Raw genomic sequence first — 17,924 nt, 5'->3', positions numbered from 1 at the left:
TCACAACTTTTACGGAGGAAAAGTTAAAGTTGTATAAACACAGAAGACAAGAAAATTATGAGCCCGGTTGCGGTAGCCACATTGCAGTTGCTCCAAAGCCACATGTGACTAGCGGCTACCGTGGTGTAGACAGCACGGGCCCAGTGCTTAGTAGGCGCCAGGAAAATCTATGGAATGAATGACTACGGCAGCTGGTCTACAGAAACCTTGAGGCAAGTCACGGGAGCGAGTTTCTTGACTACTTCTTAGGATTGAGCAGGCATGACGCGGCTGCCGGTGTGTAACATCTTTGCTCTTTTCCAACGTGCACGTGATAACTCGAGCCCCCTCCCCAGCCAAGGTTTATTTTCTAGTTGCCTTGGGTTAGTTTCTTCCCAGCTTTTCGAGAAGATACCTGTAGGCTCGAATGAAGACTTGGACGTCATTGGGAAGAGTTAAATGCGTAGATGTGTGGGAGGATGCCTTAATTTGGGACATACGGATGGATTCCGAAGTTTTCATTAGCTCCTGAAATCTTGAAATTGTGTGCAAACTGTTGGTGTTTTTCTGGCGTAGAGTGTTCTTACCTTTTCTCACACTGCTAATGGAAACCCAGTCTCAAAAAAAGGCAGGGGGGCGTCTTCAGAACCACTTAACCTAAGACCATCAGGGCCCAGAAAATTCCTCTGATTAAGAAAGCCTTTTCGGGGCGCCTGGGTGGCGCAGTCGGTTAAGCGTCCGACTTCAGCCAGGTCACGATCTCGCGGTCCGTGAGTTCGAGCCCCGCGTCGGGCTCTGGGCTGATGGCTCCGAGCCTGGAGCCTGTTTCGGATTCTGTGTCTCCCTCTCTCTCTGCCCCTCCCCCGTTCATGCTCTGTCTCTCTCTGTCCCAAAAATAAATATAAACGTTGAAAAAAAAAATAAAAATAAAAATAAAAAAAAGAAAGCCTTTTCCTACAGGTGGACCGACTTGATCCCTGTCTGGGGAACACAAGACTCGGTAAAAGGCTAATCCTAATCCTTGTTTCCCAGATGTGAGAAACTGAGGGAGTTGAAGGTTTGACTTGCCCAAGGCCACATAGCCTGTTAGTCAGAAAATCACAGCCAGGGGGAGGCGTAGAGGTGCAGGATCTAATCTGGAAATCCCAGTTTAATCCTGGTTCTCTGCGGAGATGAAAGTCCAGGTTTGACTTTTGATAAGGGGCCGAGAGCTTGACAAGATTTCCAAAACCTGTTGCTGCTTCCCTCCCCCCACCTTCCACTGGTTGACCCCACCCTGGTTTAAAGGAACCCCTCCTAGAGAGGGGTGAGGTCATCTGCTTGACTGAAGGTGGCACCTTCCCCTGTGGCTATGGGGGCGGAAAGAAGAATCCAACACTCCCTGGGGCAGTTTTCAGCATTTCTCCCGGAGACTTGGAGTTCTTCCTTATACCTAGGGTGCATTCTGCCCTGCAGGGAGCCCCCATTCTGTCCTCTGCAGGCTCACCGCGGAGGAGGCTCGCATTCTTGCTAATACAACACCAACTGGAAAACCTCATTTGTTAGATGCATTCATTTAGAACCTGCTGTGACTTTATTTTTTTTTTTTTTAATTTTTTTTTCAACGTTTATTTATTTTTGGGACCGAGAGAGACAGAGCATGAACGGGGGAGGGGCAGAGAGAGAGGGAGACACAGAATCCGAAACAGGCTCCAGGCACTGAGCCATCAGCCCTGAGCCCGACACGGGGCTCGAACTCACAGACCGCGAGATCGTGACCTGGCTGAAGTCGGACGCTTAACCGACTGCGCCACCCAGGCGCCCCAACCTGCTGTGACTTTAAAACGGGGTGAGCTATGGGGCGCCTGGGTGGCTCAGTCGGTTAAGTATCTGGCTTTGGCTCAGGTCATGATCTCACGGCTCATGAGTTTGAGTCCCGCGTCGGGCTCTGTGCTGACAGCTTGGAGCCTGGAGCCTGCTTCAGATTCTGTGTCTCCCCCTCTCTCTACTCCTGCCCCATTCGTGCTCTCTCTCTCTCTCTCTCTCTCTCTGTCTCAAAAATAAATAAACATTAAAAAAAAAAGCTGGGTGAGCTAGAGTAATTTAAAAAACAATTTTAATGATGGGAAACAAATACAAAAAAGTAGAAAGGATAACGTAATCTCCCGTGTACCCATCACCTTGCTTTAAAAATTACCAACCCGGGGCGCCTGGGTGGCGCAGTCGGTTAAGCGTCCGACTTCAGCCAGGTCACGATCTCGCGGTCCGTGAGTTCCAGCCCCGCATCAGGCTCTGGGCTGATGGCTCGGAGCCTGGAGCCTGTTTCCGATTCTGTGTCTCCCTCTCTCTCTGCCCCTCCCCCGTTCATGCTCTGTCTCTCTCTGTCCCAAAAATAAAATAAACGTTGAAAAAAAAAATTAAAAAAAAAATTACCAACCCATGGGGCGCCTGGGGGGCTTAGTCGGTTAAGCGTCCGCCTCTTCAATTTCCGCTCAGGTCATGATCTCCTGGTTCGTGAGATTGAGCCCCGCATCAGGCTGTGCGCTTGCAACAGAGAGCCTGCTTCTGATTCTCTCTCTTCCTGTCTCTTTCTAATAAATAAATAAACAAAAAATTACCAACTCCTATCTAACCAGTGTTTTCTTCATCCCCTGATTATTTTGGAGCAAATTCTAGACACCTTATTTTATCTGTAATGGTCTTTTTTTTTAATATGAGAACTTGAGGAATCATTAGTTCTTAATAGTGCAATCAGATATCTAGTCAGTGTTCAGTTACGCCATAGAATCACTTCACCCACTCACGGAACTACGCAGCTAGGGAAAGTTACTAAGCTCGAGAAATTACGGGTGGAATGTTCTGATTTATTGGAGAACAGTACCCACTTTAGCCAGGCCCATTGTTCACCGTGTTGTATGAATTCCGAATATTTTTAATTTGTCCCGCGGCCTAACTTTGACTGTATTTTGGCAAAGGCTTTTTTTTGTTCCTTTTCTTCCTTCAGAACAGCAGCTCAGGGGACAGTGCACCGAGCCTGGAATCAGACAGGTTTTGAGTTCAAAGCCTGACTCTGTGTGACTTGGCCAAGATACTCAATCTCCCATTCTTGGGGCCCTGGTCTCTAAAAGGGAGCCATGGACCCCCAGCATCATGGGTCATGGGAGTCTTCTAAGCAAGTGCAGAATCTCAGCTTGGAATCTTTCAAGTATTCCTCAAGTGTTAGGCCCTTCCCTAATTGACCTGTTTTCCTTCCCCGTGTATACTTCTCTGAAAAGGTGAAAAGGACCAGAGCTTCCTTCCCAGGGAGAACTCCCAACCACATCCCTTTCCTGATACCCAGCTCCTGTACTTCCTGAAATTCTTGGTTTGCTGCTTAGCTCCTAACGCCGTTGAATGGGTGCTCTCTCCCTCCGTTCTCTCCTGGAATCTTCCCAGGGCTAGAAAGAAATGGTCACTCGGCTCTGTGGCCTTCCCCTCTCCCCCACCCCCATTAGAGAAATCAGTCCCCTGTGGTTGCTCTGTACTGGGAGCTGCCCCAGGGCATGGTCAGGGCAAGCAATGCCTTCAGATCAGGGCAGGCCAAGAGGTCAGAAGCCACAGGGTGTTGGCACCCAGGGAAGTAATTAGGTTGGCGAAACCATTGCCTTCGTTGCCAAGAGCTATCACTCAACAGGTTTGTCAGCTCCTTCGTGGACGGACGGGTGGTTGTTCTTGTACCTCTAGGCATTCTCTGGCCTTTTCTGAACAAGCGATGTTGGGGTTTAGGCCCTCCAGGCTCCGCTCAGACTCTAGAGCCCTGCTGCCTGTAGAGTAAAGGTACCGCGCGACCGTAGTGGGAGCTGATGCTCTAGAATGTGGAGTGGGTCCCTGGGCCGAACTAGATAACCCTTTGGCTGTCAAGGGAGGCGGGGGGAGTGGGACTATGGGCAGTGGTATTTCCCACGATTTCCTCAGCACGGCAGCCTGAATACTTACAACGGTTACCATCACGTTGAGTGCTCATTGTCGGCCCTACCTGCCGGTCTCCTCCCATCCTTGTCTGGACCCCTGTAGGCTCCTGAGGACCTGGATAGGGATTGAGCACTCCCTCCGAGTCAGGTGCCCCGATTCACATGCCTTGTCTCTTTTAAGCCCTCACGAAAGCTTTGTCAGTTTCCACAGGAAGAAACCAAGGTACAGAGCAAGGAAGTACCCTATCAAATGCTCTTAGCTTCTTCCATGGACTCCCAAGCCCTCGGCGCACTGCCCCGGCCCAGCGTGCATCAGGCCTACATAGTTTGGGAGTTAAGCAGGGGTCCCAGGAAGGGGGTACTGGGTATAGTTCCCAACATTGCCCCATGTGCTCTGGGCCTGAAAGAAATTAGGTAGCACCATAAGTAATAGAAACCAGGCCGAGGGCTTAAAAGACAAAGGGCCTTCGTGGCTTCTGTTGTGCTTTTATCAGGGTTGGGGGCTTTGCTGAAAGGAGGTTTGGAGGCCTGAAGGAACCTGGCATGGTTTCCCAGGATTGGGTGTGTGTGTCCTGGAGGGGTGGGTGAGTCCCTGCCTATTGGGGGTGGGAGGGGGCTGCCAGGAGGTCTTTTCTTTCATTGGTTGTGTGGCCCTGCCCTCCTCCCCCTCCTTCTCCTGGAACATTCCAGACATTCCAGACTGCCATTGCTTTCAGGATATGGATTAAAATCCCAAACTGAGATTTGATTTCCTCACCTCATCCCCTCCCCAACTCTTCCCTACCCTGAAAAGAAAGCCCCTAAAACTGGGAGTTTGAAGGAGGAGGGGGAGGGTACTTTTGACTTGTGACCTGAGATTACACTAAGGGACCCTCTCGAAAGAGCCATCTTCAAACTGAGCTCCTGTACAGGGGTTGCTTTCAGCCCTTGCAGGTTTGAACTCCCAGGCAGGCAGCCCCCACCTCTTCCATCCAGAAGAGTTTGTTAGGGCCTCCTCCCTCAGCTTGAGTGACTCCTGTCATCGGCATCAGGCTAGATCAGTGTCCTCAGTCTTTGAATGGTGTAACCTCAACCCTCCCAAGAGTTGGACTTGCACTGTGAGGGTTCTTGAGTTTTCTCTGCCCGTTTGGGCACAAAATGAGTGCTGTATGGGACGTCCCTCGCAGGGGCAGAGACCGTGGGGCTCCCTCTTTTGCCTATGAACGAAATCGAAGAAGGTGGTCCGGTATGCGATCCACAGAGGACCCACAGAACTGGACTTACTTCTTCCGGTTACTCTTTTGTCCTGCATAGTTGTCTGACTTTAGGTCAGGTTCACGAACCGATCAACCGAGAAAGCCACACACAGATTCTCAACACCTATCCTCCTTTGCCCTGAAGTTGTTTCGTCCCGGGGAGAGGTTTCCTTAGTAGTGTATTTCATCAACAAAGACTTTATGTGCTCAGAGCTGCATAGCTAGAAGGGATCTTAGAGACGCTTTGGTTTCCATTTTGCAGCTGAAGACACTTGAGGTCACAGGGATGGAATCATGAGTGAGCTGGCTCAGGACAGAGCCAAGAGGGAACCATTTCAGTTAGAGCTTAGCATCCTTTCTCTTGTTCCCATGTGTTTACACTCCCGCCCGCCCCCCCCCCCCCCCCCCCCCCCAGCCTGGCAAGAGCCGACATGGGCCTTGTTAGGAACAGTGAGGCCTGAAATTTACTTGGCTTAGTCAGTTGAAGACCCAGTCAGGGTAATTTAAGGGCTAGAACTGGATTTTCTTGCTTCCCAGGCCAGTTTTCCCTCATGCCGTTAGAATTTCCTTGGACCTTGTCCCTGAACTAAGATTGTGATCCAGGATATATGCAAAGACCAAATGACAGCTGACCGATGAAGATCAAGTCAATTGAAATGTTGTAAGCCCAGGGATTAGGGCATTGATTTGGGGGGTGAGCAGTTAATTGCCCTGGGAGTCAACTTTGAACCTAAAAGCCTTCCTGCAGGTGCCGGGGGCCGGGGGGTGGGGGTGGTGGTGGTGGGGAGACTACATTTTTAAGAGGTATTTGAAAGCTGGGAAGGAGAGGGTGTAGTCATTTGGGAGGAGGAGTGGTCGTGATGATGTGTTGTGTGTTAGCCATTCTGGCCGGAGCATTCCAAGATGCCTCTGTTACAACACTTCTGAGTACTTGAAGCTCTTTGGTAAGCTCTAATATTACCTAACAGCACCTTAAACCCTGTGAATAGGGATTATTCCTCTTTCACAAAGAAAGGAAAGTGAGCCTCAAAGAGGCCAACTTTTAAGAACAGTGCTGTTAAAAGTGGAGTACAGATTTAAATCCATACCTGTATAAAAACCACTTGCCGACCGCACTATTATCCTGCTGTAATTTGGCTGCACGTATGTCTCCCCTAATAAATGGTGAGCAAGCACCTTGAGGCCAGGGACTTTGTTTTGTTTATCGCTGGGTCCCCAGCATCTAGAGCAAAGTCCAGCGCGAAGTAGGCAGCAATTAAATAGGTAGCAGGTCAGTGACTGATGTTTTCCGTAGCAGCTTTGTATTCCAAGTGCCTGAAACGGAGTGGGAGGTAAAAGACGCTTACTGGGGAAAAGGATCAGTAACACCTCAGTAGAGGGATATAGACACAGCAGATGTGAGTTTTAGGGAATTCCTCGGCCCTGGTGCTGAGGGCATCCGGTTTCAGGTTTCCCATCTGTGGTAACACCGATAATTTACTCTCTGGAGTGAGGCACCCCTGCACCGATTCTGTATCCCCAAAGGTTATCATTCTTGGATTCTCAGACTTTGGTGTTGAACAGAAGGGAGGGAGCTAAAGACTGAGGCAGGGATTAAACCCCGCGAGGTCAGAGGCTCCTGAAGCATCCGGAGCCGTCACTAATCCTGTTCCTTCTAATTTCAGGAGTCGGAAAATCCAGATTCGAAATATCCCACCCCAGCTTCGTTGGGAAGTAAGTGATTGGGGGAGACTCCGTGGGTGGGGTAGCAGAGACTGGAAGGGAAGTTCTGGTCAGTCTGAGTTGATAGAGACGACTGGGGAGGTTCCCTGGTGGCCGGGGGGTAGGCCAGGGCTGCTAGTGCTTAGGAAGGTTGCTTGGATCTCATCCTCAGCCTAGGACTACCAGTGTTAGCCCTTTGGGCTTGGCCCTGTGGTGAGAGGCATTATGGAGGTGGGTAGGATGTTCCTCGGGCCCCAAACTTAATGATGGCAGAAATTGACTCAGAGACCCTGGCGGCCCAAGTCCACTTCCAAAACGGCCCTTAAATGCTTTTTTGTGCTCAAGCACATTTCTGTAAAGAGACCCGAAAGGTCACTGCTAGTGTCGATACCCCAGAAAGGGTAAGCCGAACGGGTAGTATTCAGTCCCCATCTAAGGCTCGGCCTGTGCCACTGTGCTTTGGGGTGAGGGGTGTCCGGGGCTGGCTTTGTCTCAGTTCCTGGGATGCCCAGAGTAGCCTTCCTCCTTTCTCTGTGCTCCTAGGTGCTGGATAGCCTGCTGGCCCAATATGGTACAGTGGAGAATTGCGAGCAAGGTAAGAGTGCAGGGGTGGGGGGTGGCGGGGAAGGAGGGTAGGAGTTGGGGGGGGATCTTCTTTGCTTCCTTTTCCGTGACCACATCTACCTGGTATACCGAAAGAAGACAGGCAGAATATGGCTTGGAGGGAGATACACCACACGGGGGCTGTGGGCATGTTCTCCTAGCTTGGACTGGGCCGTTTATCTCTGGGACGGGTTTCTCCTGTGAGTGAGCAAGGTGGCTCATTTCCAGCATGGTGTCCCTAGGCCCCATAGGGATCAAGCACAGTAGAACGGGGTCCCGCTGTTTTAAAAGCCGTAGTTTAAGAATGGAAATTGGGCGCTCGGCCTGAGTATGTCTTCAGCCCTTTTACTTTATTTTATTTATTTATTTATTTATTTATTTATTTATTTATTTATTTATTTATTTTTGGGACAGAGAGAGACAGAGCATGAACGGGGGAGGGGCAGAGAGAGAGGGAGACACAGAATCGGAAACAGGCTCCAGGCTCTGAGCCATCAGCCCAGAGCTCGACGCGGGGCTCGAACTCACGGACCGCGAGATCGTGACCTGGCTGAAGTCAGACGCTTAACTGACTGCGCCACCCAGGCGCCCCTGGTGGTCTCTTTTTAGAAGCTCTGATTGTCAGGTGCATGTCTTGGGTCAATAATAATAATTAAAAAAAAAAAAAAAGCCGAGGATTTATTCCTTGGCACATAGTGATGGGGAGGCATAGTCTTTCAAGAGTGGGCCCACAGCAGAAATAATAAGAAAGCGGTCTAGGTCAGAGCACATTTGGCTACGATTTCTGAGGATTCTCCATTGTTTAAGATTATAAATAAGTTTCAGAAGAAATGAGCTAAAATGTGGAGTGATTTTGGTTGGACATATAGTGGTAGAGCTTGGCCAATAGAAAAGCTTGTACTATTTGAGTTTGTAGTTCTTCAAGGAATGTGCATCATCAGCTCGTGAAGATTTAAAATGTCCTCTCAAGTCTCCATGGAAAGGTACGAGCTAGAAATCACTCTAGATGGAAATGTGTGCCTGTACCAAGGTCAAGGCCCATCAAACAGGATCTCCTGCTCTGATCCTGTAGCTTGCCCTTTTATCATAAATATTTGCCAGGACACGACCGGGCACACTGATAACCATTGCCCGGTACTGCTCATGCGTTAGACTGATGACGGAGTTATTCTTGGACAAACAGCAAGACAGAGCCCTGGCTTGGGAGCACATCGTGAGCCTCACCGGGCAGCCCGGCAGGAGCCCACAAGAGTTTAAATCTGTGTGGGGCTCACCAGGGAGCGATGGCACGAGGAACTGTATCAGGAGGGGGACGCCTGCTACCTGGAGGAGAGAAGAGAGTGGGAAATGTTTGGTTTTGCTGGACAGCAGAGTCTTCGAGTGTCAATTTTCCTTTCTGTCCACCGCATTTAAGATCGTTACCCCTCACCACCGCTTCCTTTACCCTGACTTACATTTCTCCATGGCCTTGATCAATCTGTGATGCTCCCGTAGAATTTGCTTATTGTGCTTACTGATGTCTGTGCCAGCTGGAACATAAGCTCTGGGAAGGCAGAACTTTCGTTGGTTTCGTTCATGACTGTGTGTCAGTTGAACTGGAAAGATGATGATTCTTGGAGAATCTCCCTCACCACTGTGGTGGGAGAGCTCTGTGGAGGAAAGCCAGAGGGGTTAAAGAGTGGTCTGCACTAAGGATTTGTGGCCCACTGGCTCATCCTCAGCATGGTTGGGGGAGAGGCGTGGTTTTTGTCAAGTGTCCTCCACCCCAGGGCTGAGCAGGCCCAGGAGACCCCAAATCAAAAGACAGTGGTGCACGAGACAGGTTAATTCTATTAATTTAAAATGAGAAGTATGTCCCCAGATCGCCTGGAATTGTAACGTCCAGCCCAGTCTCCCATAGGAAAGAGTATATGGTAATCAAATGAAGACCAAGGGGTTTCATGATGAGAGCCTAGGACGTTGATGGGATTAATGGCATGTGCCATGAAGTCATGATAGATTGCATGTGCGTTTCCCCTGTCAAGATCTTTGGAATGCCCCGTCAGGACATTGGCTTGCCAATCTCTGTGTGTGTGGAGTTTTAACTAGTTTAACTTCCCGAGAATAAATTTGTATCCCAAGCCAGGTGTGTGTGTGTGTGTGTGCGTGTGTGTGTGTGTGTGTGTGTGTGTCTGTCTGTGTTTTCCTGCCGCCTAACTGCTGATGTGTTGATCACACCCTTTTATTGCCCAGATTCTGAGGGGCTGGGTAGGGACAATCAAAGGAAGACACAGAAAGGAAAATGCAAAAAAGGTTAATTTCAATTTTCCAGTTCTGGTGAGAGGGGCCTAAATTAGGGGAAGTATTTTGCCTTGTCTTTCAGCTCTTTCCTTCTCATAACGCATGTAACTTCTCATAACCTGGAAAGATGAGCTTTTAACACTTGGGGTTCATCGGTGGCATCTGCAGATCTCACGGCTCTAACCTTGGCCTCTGTTTTGCTCCCCCAGTGAACACCGAGAGTGAGACGGCAGTGGTGAATGTCACCTATTCCAACCGGGAACAGACCAGGCAGTGAGTGGGCCGGAAAGTGGGGCAGGGAGGGTCTTTTGTGGGGTATTGGGAGCCAGGTACCCCTGCTTCCACAGGCTTGGGGTCCTGGCCGGCGGGAGTTACTCCTTCGGTTCGGTTATGGTGATAGCCAATCCCAGACTCTTGTCTGTTGGTTCAGGGATCTCAGAGGTACAGAAACTCAGAAACTCAGAGATCGATAGCAAACACATGGAAGGGAACGGACCCAAAGACCTCCCAGGAAAGGTATACCCTGGAAGCGCAGAGGGCCTTTGCTGTGTTGATGGCTCCATCTAGTGGTAGTCGGGAGGAACTGCGAGCTCTACAAAAGGGATTTGTTCATCTTCTGATGTGGCGGGGGCAGACATTTTATTGCGAGGATGCCATGAGCCCAGTTTATGCCTTTTGCAGGATCCTTTTTGTCCCGTCACACCCACGATTTCTAGCTCCTTAAGCCCTTGGGCTGAGCAATTACACTTCTCTCCCACTGGTGCCGACAGAGTTTGTACATTTTGTGCATGTACTCATTTATGTCCGACCCGTTTGCTTTTGGTGGCTTTCTTGTTCCTGCGGCAGGCCACCTTTATCTTTTCGGTGCCCTCCAACCTAGTGTTAACGTCATAAAGTCCCACTACTTCCTCAAATAACCCCTGTCTTTTCTTCTTTATTTATTTTTTATAAAAGTGTATTTATTTTTATGTAATCTCTACACCCAACGCGGGGCTTGCATTCACGACCCTGAGATCAAGAGTCGCATGCTTTTCCAGCTGAGCCAGCCAGGCGCTCCTAAGTATTTTTCAAAGTAATCTCTCCTCCCAGCGAGGGGCTTGAACTCATGACCTCGAGATCAAGAGTTAGCATACTCTGGCGACTGCGCCAGCCAGGCGTCCTGCCCCCATTTTCCTTTTGGCTGGCTCATCGGCTCAGACGGCTCAGAATTTTCTGGAAGTCCCTACTGCCCCTTGTGGCCAGTGTATGGTCCTTAGCCTGGCTTTGAACGTCACGGCAACACTCTCGTCTGGCTGTTGTTGCCTTGTTGATACTTCTAGCCTGCATCAGCCAGTGTGGGACTGGATGGAGCACGTCTTCCTGCACAGGGGTGAAGAACACCCCAGGTTGGCAGACATTTCCAGATACACTTAAACTCCTGCTTCCAAGTGGTAAGCGGGGCGCTGTGGCTCTCTCTCTTTTTTTTTTTTCGTACGGTTTCCTCAAACATGGGAGGTGCCAGCCTCAGCAGGTGCAAAAACAAGCCTCTTGTGTCATCTTCTTTTTATCTGTTAACATTTATTCACCATCACGACCTGCGATTCTCACGTGAGCCTTATGATTGAAATTATTATGTGGCTGAAATTCATGAGCCCGATGGAAACCACCTACGTAGGTTTCCCTTCGATGTCATCAGCCATTTAGACCGGAAAGTTCTCTGAGGTGGAGGTTGGAAGGGGGAGGGGGGGGCACGTGGTCATCTCCCTGGCTTTTAGCGGGTTCCAGTTTGGAACCCAGCGTGCTTTACACGCGGAGGGCATTTGCTGTGACTGGCATGGATTGGTGTGACCGGTAGATTCTCCCTCTGTCCCCAGAGCCATCATGAAGCTGAATGGCCACCAGCTGGAGAACCACGCCTTAAAGGTCTCCTACATTCCCGACGAGCAGATAGCACAGGGTCCTGAGAACGGGCGCCGAGGAGGCTTTGGCTCTCGGGGTCAGCCCCGCCAGGGCTCCCCTGTGGCGGCGGGGGCCCCGGCCAAGCAGCAGCAAGTGGACATACCCCTGCGGCTCCTGGTGCCCACCCAGTATGTGGGTGCCATCATTGGCAAGGAGGGGGCCACCATCCGAAACATCACGAAACAGACCCAGTCCAAGTGAGTCTTGGCTGCTGGGAGATGGAGGTCGGGTGCCTCCGGGAAGCACACCGAGGAGCCTCAGTATTGACCTCTTAGGAAATGTCGCCTGGAACGCGTTTCCTTTTCTCTGTGTTCGTTCGGGGGTCGCTGCTTCCAGTCACGGCCTCCTAGGAAGGCAGGGGCCGGTAGGGGTGGGGTGGGGGGTCGAAAAGGCCTGGGGCGGGCCATTTGGTGGCAGCGGCTGGGCCGCACAGACCTTAGAGGGGTTCTGTGATTTCTTGTAGGAAAGTCTCATGGGGCAAACCTAGTCTTTGTGAGTCAGCCCCTCCTTGGTGTTCTGTGGTTTCAGTACTGCCTGTTGGTGGCCGGAGGGCTGGGCAGCCTGGCCAAAGTCGGCCCTCAGTAACAGGTCATGATCCTGCCCCATCGCCCATCCACCGAGGCTGCTCCTCTAATCCCTTTTTAAAAAATTTTTTTTTCCAGTCGCGTATAGTTGACCCCTCTTCTCTAATCTTTATGGCTGAGCAGCGTACTCTGGAAAAGAACGGGTCACGTCGTGTCCTTACCGGGAAGGCATCCTTTAGTATTTACTTTTAATTTGGGACAGCGCGCCTTCCCTTTATAGTTGTACTCGGGGCGGGATCCAGAATTTAAGGGAGAAGTGCAGCTTTTGAGCCGTGGGCTGACGTCCGCCAACCCCGTGTTCCCACCCCAGACGCCACCGTTGTCCCTCCCCACCTCCTGGTTGAGACACAATCCGGAGCAGCAGGCTGGCCGGGTTTCCCTGGCCCTTCCTCTGCCCCTCCCATTCTTCACTTGGACGTGTTCCAAGGGCCCCTTCTGTACCTTCGGTTGAGGAAAGGTGGCCAGGAGTGCGAAGACGACCCCGGCTTTCACCAGGGACGCCTAACCGTCTTTGACCTTGTGGTCCTCAGGATCGATGTGCACAGGAAAGAGAACGCAGGCGCTGCGGAGAAGGCCATCAGTGTCCACTCAACCCCCGAGGGCTGCTCCTCTGCGTGTAAGATGATCTTGGAGATTATGCATAAGGAAGCGAAGGACACCAAAACGTAAGGCTTTCGCCCGGCGTGTCTTGTAACGGGAGGATTGCCACTTCCCCCACCCCAACTACGAACTGTTAGCAAGAATGGCGATAAATAAGACTAAGACGTAAACTGGGAACCGAGGTTCTCTTTCCCACAAGGAACACCCTGTACGTATCCTCTTAGCGTTCCCGTGAACTCACGGGTGTTTGTACATCGACGTGCTGTGCACGGGTGTATGTGTGCACACGTACGTTGTAGCACAAATAGGGTCCTGATGAACGTGTTCTACAGTTGGCTGTTGCACTTAACGTGGATCGGTAATCCTAGACCCACCTCATTCTTTTTTTTTTTTTCTTTTTTAATTGCCTGGAATTCGGTAGTCCGCGATGACACCAGTATACGGTTGGATGAGTTTAACAGGCATACACCTGCGAAGCCATCGCCCCACTTCTGTACCGAGCACAGCCATCGCTCTGGTTGTCCTTCTTCCCCTTGGCAGCCCAGCCCCCCTCCCACATTTCCGTGGCCCTCAGCAGCCACCGCTGTGCTGGTTCTCATCATCTTTTTTTAAAAAAAAAAAAAAATTTTTTTTTCAATGTTTTTTATTTATTTTGGGACAGAGAGAGACAGAGCATGAACGAGGGAGGGGCAGAGAGAGAGGGAGACACAGAATCGGAAACAGGCTCCAGGCTCCGAGCCATCGGCCCAGAGCCTGACGCGGGGCTCGAACTCACAGACCGCGAGATCGTGACCTGAGCCGAAGTCGGCGCTTAACCGACTGCGCCACCCAGGCGCCCCTCGTCATCTTTTAAAATGTAAACTCTGTGCTTTGTCCTGGAAACCCCACGTCTGTGGGGGCAGGATGATCGAGTCTGAGCGTGGCCTGCCATTTAAGGAACTCTTACCCCTCACTTCTTCCCAAGGGCCGACGAGGTTCCCCTGAAGATCCTGGCCCATAATAACTTTGTGGGACGGCTTATTGGCAAGGAAGGGCGCAACCTGAAGAAAGTGGAGCAGGACACCGAGACGAAAATCACCATCTCTTCGTAAGGCTCTCGTTTGCCTCTTTATTTATCAAAAGACTTTTAGAGCACGAGCAGGGGAGAGGGGCAGAGATTTTTGTTTGAAATTGTTTAATGTTTGTTTTTTTTTTTTTTTTTTTTGAGAAAGACAGAGCATGGGCGGGGCAGGGGCAGAGAGAGAGAGAGAGAGAGAGAGAGAGAGAGAGAGAGGGAGACACAGAATCCGAAGCAGGCTCCGGGCTCCGAGGCATCAGCACAGAGCCCGACGCGGGGCTCGAATCCACGAACCGCGAGTTCGTGACCTGAGCCGAAGCCGGACGCTTACCTGACTGAGTCACTCAGGCGCCCCGAGAGCATTTTTTGTAATGTTTATCTGTTTTTGAAAGAGACCGAGCAGGTGAGGGGCAGAGAGAGAGAGAGAATCCCAAGCGGGCTCTGTGCTGGCAGCACAGAGGGCTCGAACTCACGAACCGTGAGATCACAGCCTGAGCCGAGATCAAGAGTCGGACACTTAAACCAACTGAGCTACGCAGGCGCCCTGAGGGAGAATCTTGTGGGGCTGAGCCCCAGTCATAGAGTCGGACGATCAGCTGACCGAGCTTCCCAGGCGCCTCTTTATGAGTGGGATGCCCCAGGGGCTCAGGGTCAGCAGTATTTCATTATTGAGCCTCAGTACTTGGCCCCTCAAGTTGGGTGTGGTTTCTGCCTATTGAAGGGTAGTCAGCGAAGTGGCAGAGAGCATTTCTCTCCGTGAGGGCTGGTGGTGTGGGAGTGCCTCCCTTCAGCCCTCCGGCCTGCGTCTCAGAGAGCCTGCGGCCAGGAGCCAGGGCCTCGGGGTTTCAGACCTACCTGCCAGGCTGAGAAGGGGCCCGACCTAGGTCCTATTCTGAACGGGGACGGAGCGCGTGCTCTCCCTGTGCAGCGGCCTTGCCTCTCCGGCAAGAAACAAGGCCAAGCAGCTCGATTAGGTGGGTCTTTGGTGAGCGCTGTGCCTTGTGGACTTGCTCTGCTCCGGAAGCACAGGAAGTGGATTGCCTTGGACCACGGGGGAACGTTCCGGTCCTGAGCATCTTCCTTTCCTGGTTTTACCGGTGGTGAAAACCTGTCTGAGTGGACTCCTTGCAAATGGAGGGGTGTTTTCCTCTCCCCGGCACCGTGCCCCCGGCCTGGGTTCCAGACCGAAGGCCGGAGACCAGGAGCTACTTGCCAGAAGTGAAACAGCCTGCAGACACGGTTTCTGTGGCTAGTTACGAGCCGGGGTCCGCTCCTGGCCCCGGCCGGTCAGTGTGGAAGGGTGACTCAGCTCTGCTCTCCCACCAGGCTGCAGGACCTCACCCTCTACAACCCCGAGAGGACCATCACCGTGAAGGGGGCCATTGAGAACTGCTGCAGGGCCGAGCAGGAGATCATGAAGAAAGTTCGGGAGGCCTACGAGAACGATGTGGCTGCCATGAGTGTGAGTGCCTCGTGCCCCTGCTGACCGCTCTCCGAGCGTGCGCCACGGCAGAAGGGGGTCTCCATGTGGGGTGGGGAGGCCACGTGCTTTTGGACCTCCATCCCTCAGAGGCTTTTAAGTGTAATTAATTGAGATTCTTTATTGGGATTCCTGGGGCGGGTCTCCTCTTGGGCTTCGAGGTCCGTGATCTTCCTGTACAATTGGCGTTGGCGTGTAGTTCGGTGAGGAGAAGGGTCCGTTATTTTAATCTGATCAAAAAAAATTTTTTTTAGTATTTATTTTTGAGAGAGAGAGGGGAACAGAGCGCGAGAGGGGGAGGAGGGGCAGCGAGAGAGAGGGAGTCACAGAATCCGAAGCAGGCTCCAGGCTCCGAGCTGTCGGCACAGCCCGGTGTGGGGCTCGAACCCACGGACTACAAGATCATGACCTGAGCCGAAGTCGGATGCTCAACCGACTGAGCCACCCAGGTGCCCCTAAATTTTTTGCTTAAGTTTATTTATTTATTTTGAGAGAGACAGAGACCATGTGAGTGGGAGAGGGATAGAGGAGACAGAGAATCCCAAGTAGGTTCCGTGCTCCATTGTCTGATTTTTATCGTATTTTTAAATTTTATTTTATTTATGATGAACAGGCTGTAAATTTTTTTTTTTAACGTTTATTTATTTTTGAGACAGAGAGACAGAGCATGAACGGGGGAGGGTCAGAGAGAGGGAGACACAGAATCGGAAACAGGCTCCAGGCTCTGAGCTGTCAGCACAGAGCCCGACACGGGGCTCGAACTCACGGACCGCGAGATCATGACCTGAGCCAAAGTAGGACGTCCAATCGACTGAGCCACCCAGGCGCCCCTGTAAATTTTGTTTTAACGTTTATTTATCTTTGAGAGACAGAGAGGGACAGCACCAGTGGGGGAGGGGCACAGAGAGAGGGAGACACAGCATCTGAAGTAGGCTCCAGGCTCTGGGCTTGAACCCACAAACTGTGAGATCTTGACCTGAGCCGAAGTCGGACACTTAACGGACTGAGCCACCCAGGCACCCCGCCCTTCCCCCACCCATCTGATTTTTAAAGGGGAGGGAGGATGGTGGGTACGGGAAGAAAGGTGAGTCCTGGAAGTTAATGGACATCTGTCCTCGCTGCGCCTTCTCATAGGAATGTTCCAGTGCAGGGTTCAGTGGGGTAAACCACCAGAGATGGGGGGGACGACATCTGAGGCTCTGTTGGACCCTTCGGGGGGGGGGTTGCCGGTTCTTAGTCCAGGGATAATGTACCCCGGCTCCCAAGTCCACGCTCTATGTGTACGCGAGCGTGTGTGAAAATCACAAGGACACGCCGGTTTTGTGCAGGTACAGCACCCAGCGCTCCTGTGTTGGCCGCCGCCCCCCCCTTCCCTGCCTCTGGGCTCAGCCAGGCCCCTGCAGGGTGAGCTGACCTCTTCCTCCTCACCTTCCTTCCCCAGCTGCAGTCGCACCTCATCCCCGGCCTGAACTTGGCGGCTGTGGGTCTTTTTCCAGCCTCGTCCAGTGCGGTCCCGCCACCGCCTAGCAGCGTCACTGGAGCGGCTCCGTACAGCTCCTTTATGGTAGGTGCAATATCTCACCCCAGGGGACCCCGGGCCCTTCTGTGGCCTCCCTTCGGGCCCAACCCCCCGTGGGGGCCCGATGCTTGGGTATGCATTTGCAGGGAGAGGGAAGGGAGGTCTGGGATGCCCCCGTCATGCGCACTCCCGGCCGCTGGTGCCCCGCTGTGTGGATGGCGCCTCCTCGGTCCTTACTGGGCAGAGGGAGAGCCGGGGAGGGCATAGCCCCTGTTGGCTGCCCGCTGCCCGCGCCCTTCTGCCTCCAGGACACGTGCCCGGGATGCGGGAGGGCTGCACCCCTCGCCCGTGCTAACGGCACCCCCTGTCTTGGCAGCAGGCTCCGGAGCAGGAAATGGTGCAGGTGTTCATTCCCGCGCAGGCCGTGGGCGCCATCATCGGGAAGAAGGGACAGCACATCAAACAGCTCTCCCGCTTCGCCAGCGCCTCCATCAAGGTGACCTGCTCTGCCTGCCTCCGGGTCCCTCGAGGAGGGGAGGGGAGCGCTCGCTGGCTGCCGCGGGCTCAGACCTCTGTTTCCCGACGCCCCGGGTGGCCCGCCCTGGGGCGGGGCCTCTTCCTCTGAGGGATCGCAGCCCCCTTTGCTTTTCACCTTGCCTGGGTCTTCCTTGCTTCCGGGCTCTCAGACGAGGGAGGGGGCGGGTGTTGCAGCGTAGAAAGCGAACTTGGGTTCTGGCACGGACTGACGTGGGTTCAAGCCCCCCGCCTGCCCCTCAGTCAAGGACCTCAGCCTCCGGTTTGCTCACGACTGCGGAAGCCGAGGCCCCGGGCTCAGGGCGCCTGGCGCACAGTGCATGCTTTGCTAAGTGTCAGGCTGGCTCTACCCCTTGGTCGGCCAGGGTCCAGGGCAGAGAGCAGGGAGAATCTTCCCTAGTGAAACTAAGCGGTTAAGTTTCATAAGCCTGAATCCATCTGTGGTCTTAGAGGAGCTGGTCAGACGCAGTGATCCTTCTCTGGTG

General features: G+C 52.5%; 1 protein-coding gene across 2 annotated transcripts in view; it reads left to right on the top strand.

Moving 5' to 3' along the window:
- The window catches only part of IGF2BP1 (insulin like growth factor 2 mRNA binding protein 1), a 47,747-nt gene that overhangs the window by 19,532 nt on the left and 10,291 nt on the right, over positions 1–17,924 (top strand). The window contains exons 3-11 of one of the 2 annotated variants that reach the window (XM_019817742.3): positions 6,808–6,856; positions 7,388–7,439; positions 9,937–10,000; positions 11,581–11,862; positions 12,780–12,914; positions 13,814–13,936; positions 15,233–15,368; positions 16,828–16,950; positions 17,285–17,401. In XM_019817742.3, coding sequence (XP_019673301.1) covers positions 6,808–6,856; positions 7,388–7,439; positions 9,937–10,000; positions 11,581–11,862; positions 12,780–12,914; positions 13,814–13,936; positions 15,233–15,368; positions 16,828–16,950; positions 17,285–17,401 — 1,081 coding nt within the window. Of the gene's footprint in view, positions 1–6,807; positions 6,857–7,387; positions 7,440–9,936; positions 10,001–11,580; positions 11,863–12,779; positions 12,915–13,813; positions 13,937–15,232; positions 15,369–16,827; positions 16,951–17,281; positions 17,402–17,924 lie in introns of both variants that reach the window. The other variant, XM_003996719.5, reaches the window with a different exon arrangement.

The sequence above is a fragment of the Felis catus genome, chromosome E1, assembly GCF_018350175.1.
Source record: "Felis catus isolate Fca126 chromosome E1, F.catus_Fca126_mat1.0, whole genome shotgun sequence".
In the NCBI taxonomy this organism is placed as follows: domain Eukaryota; kingdom Metazoa; phylum Chordata; class Mammalia; order Carnivora; family Felidae; genus Felis; species Felis catus.
The sequence above is the reverse complement of the archived record's forward strand: the minus strand, read 5'-3'. Positions and strand labels throughout refer to the sequence as shown.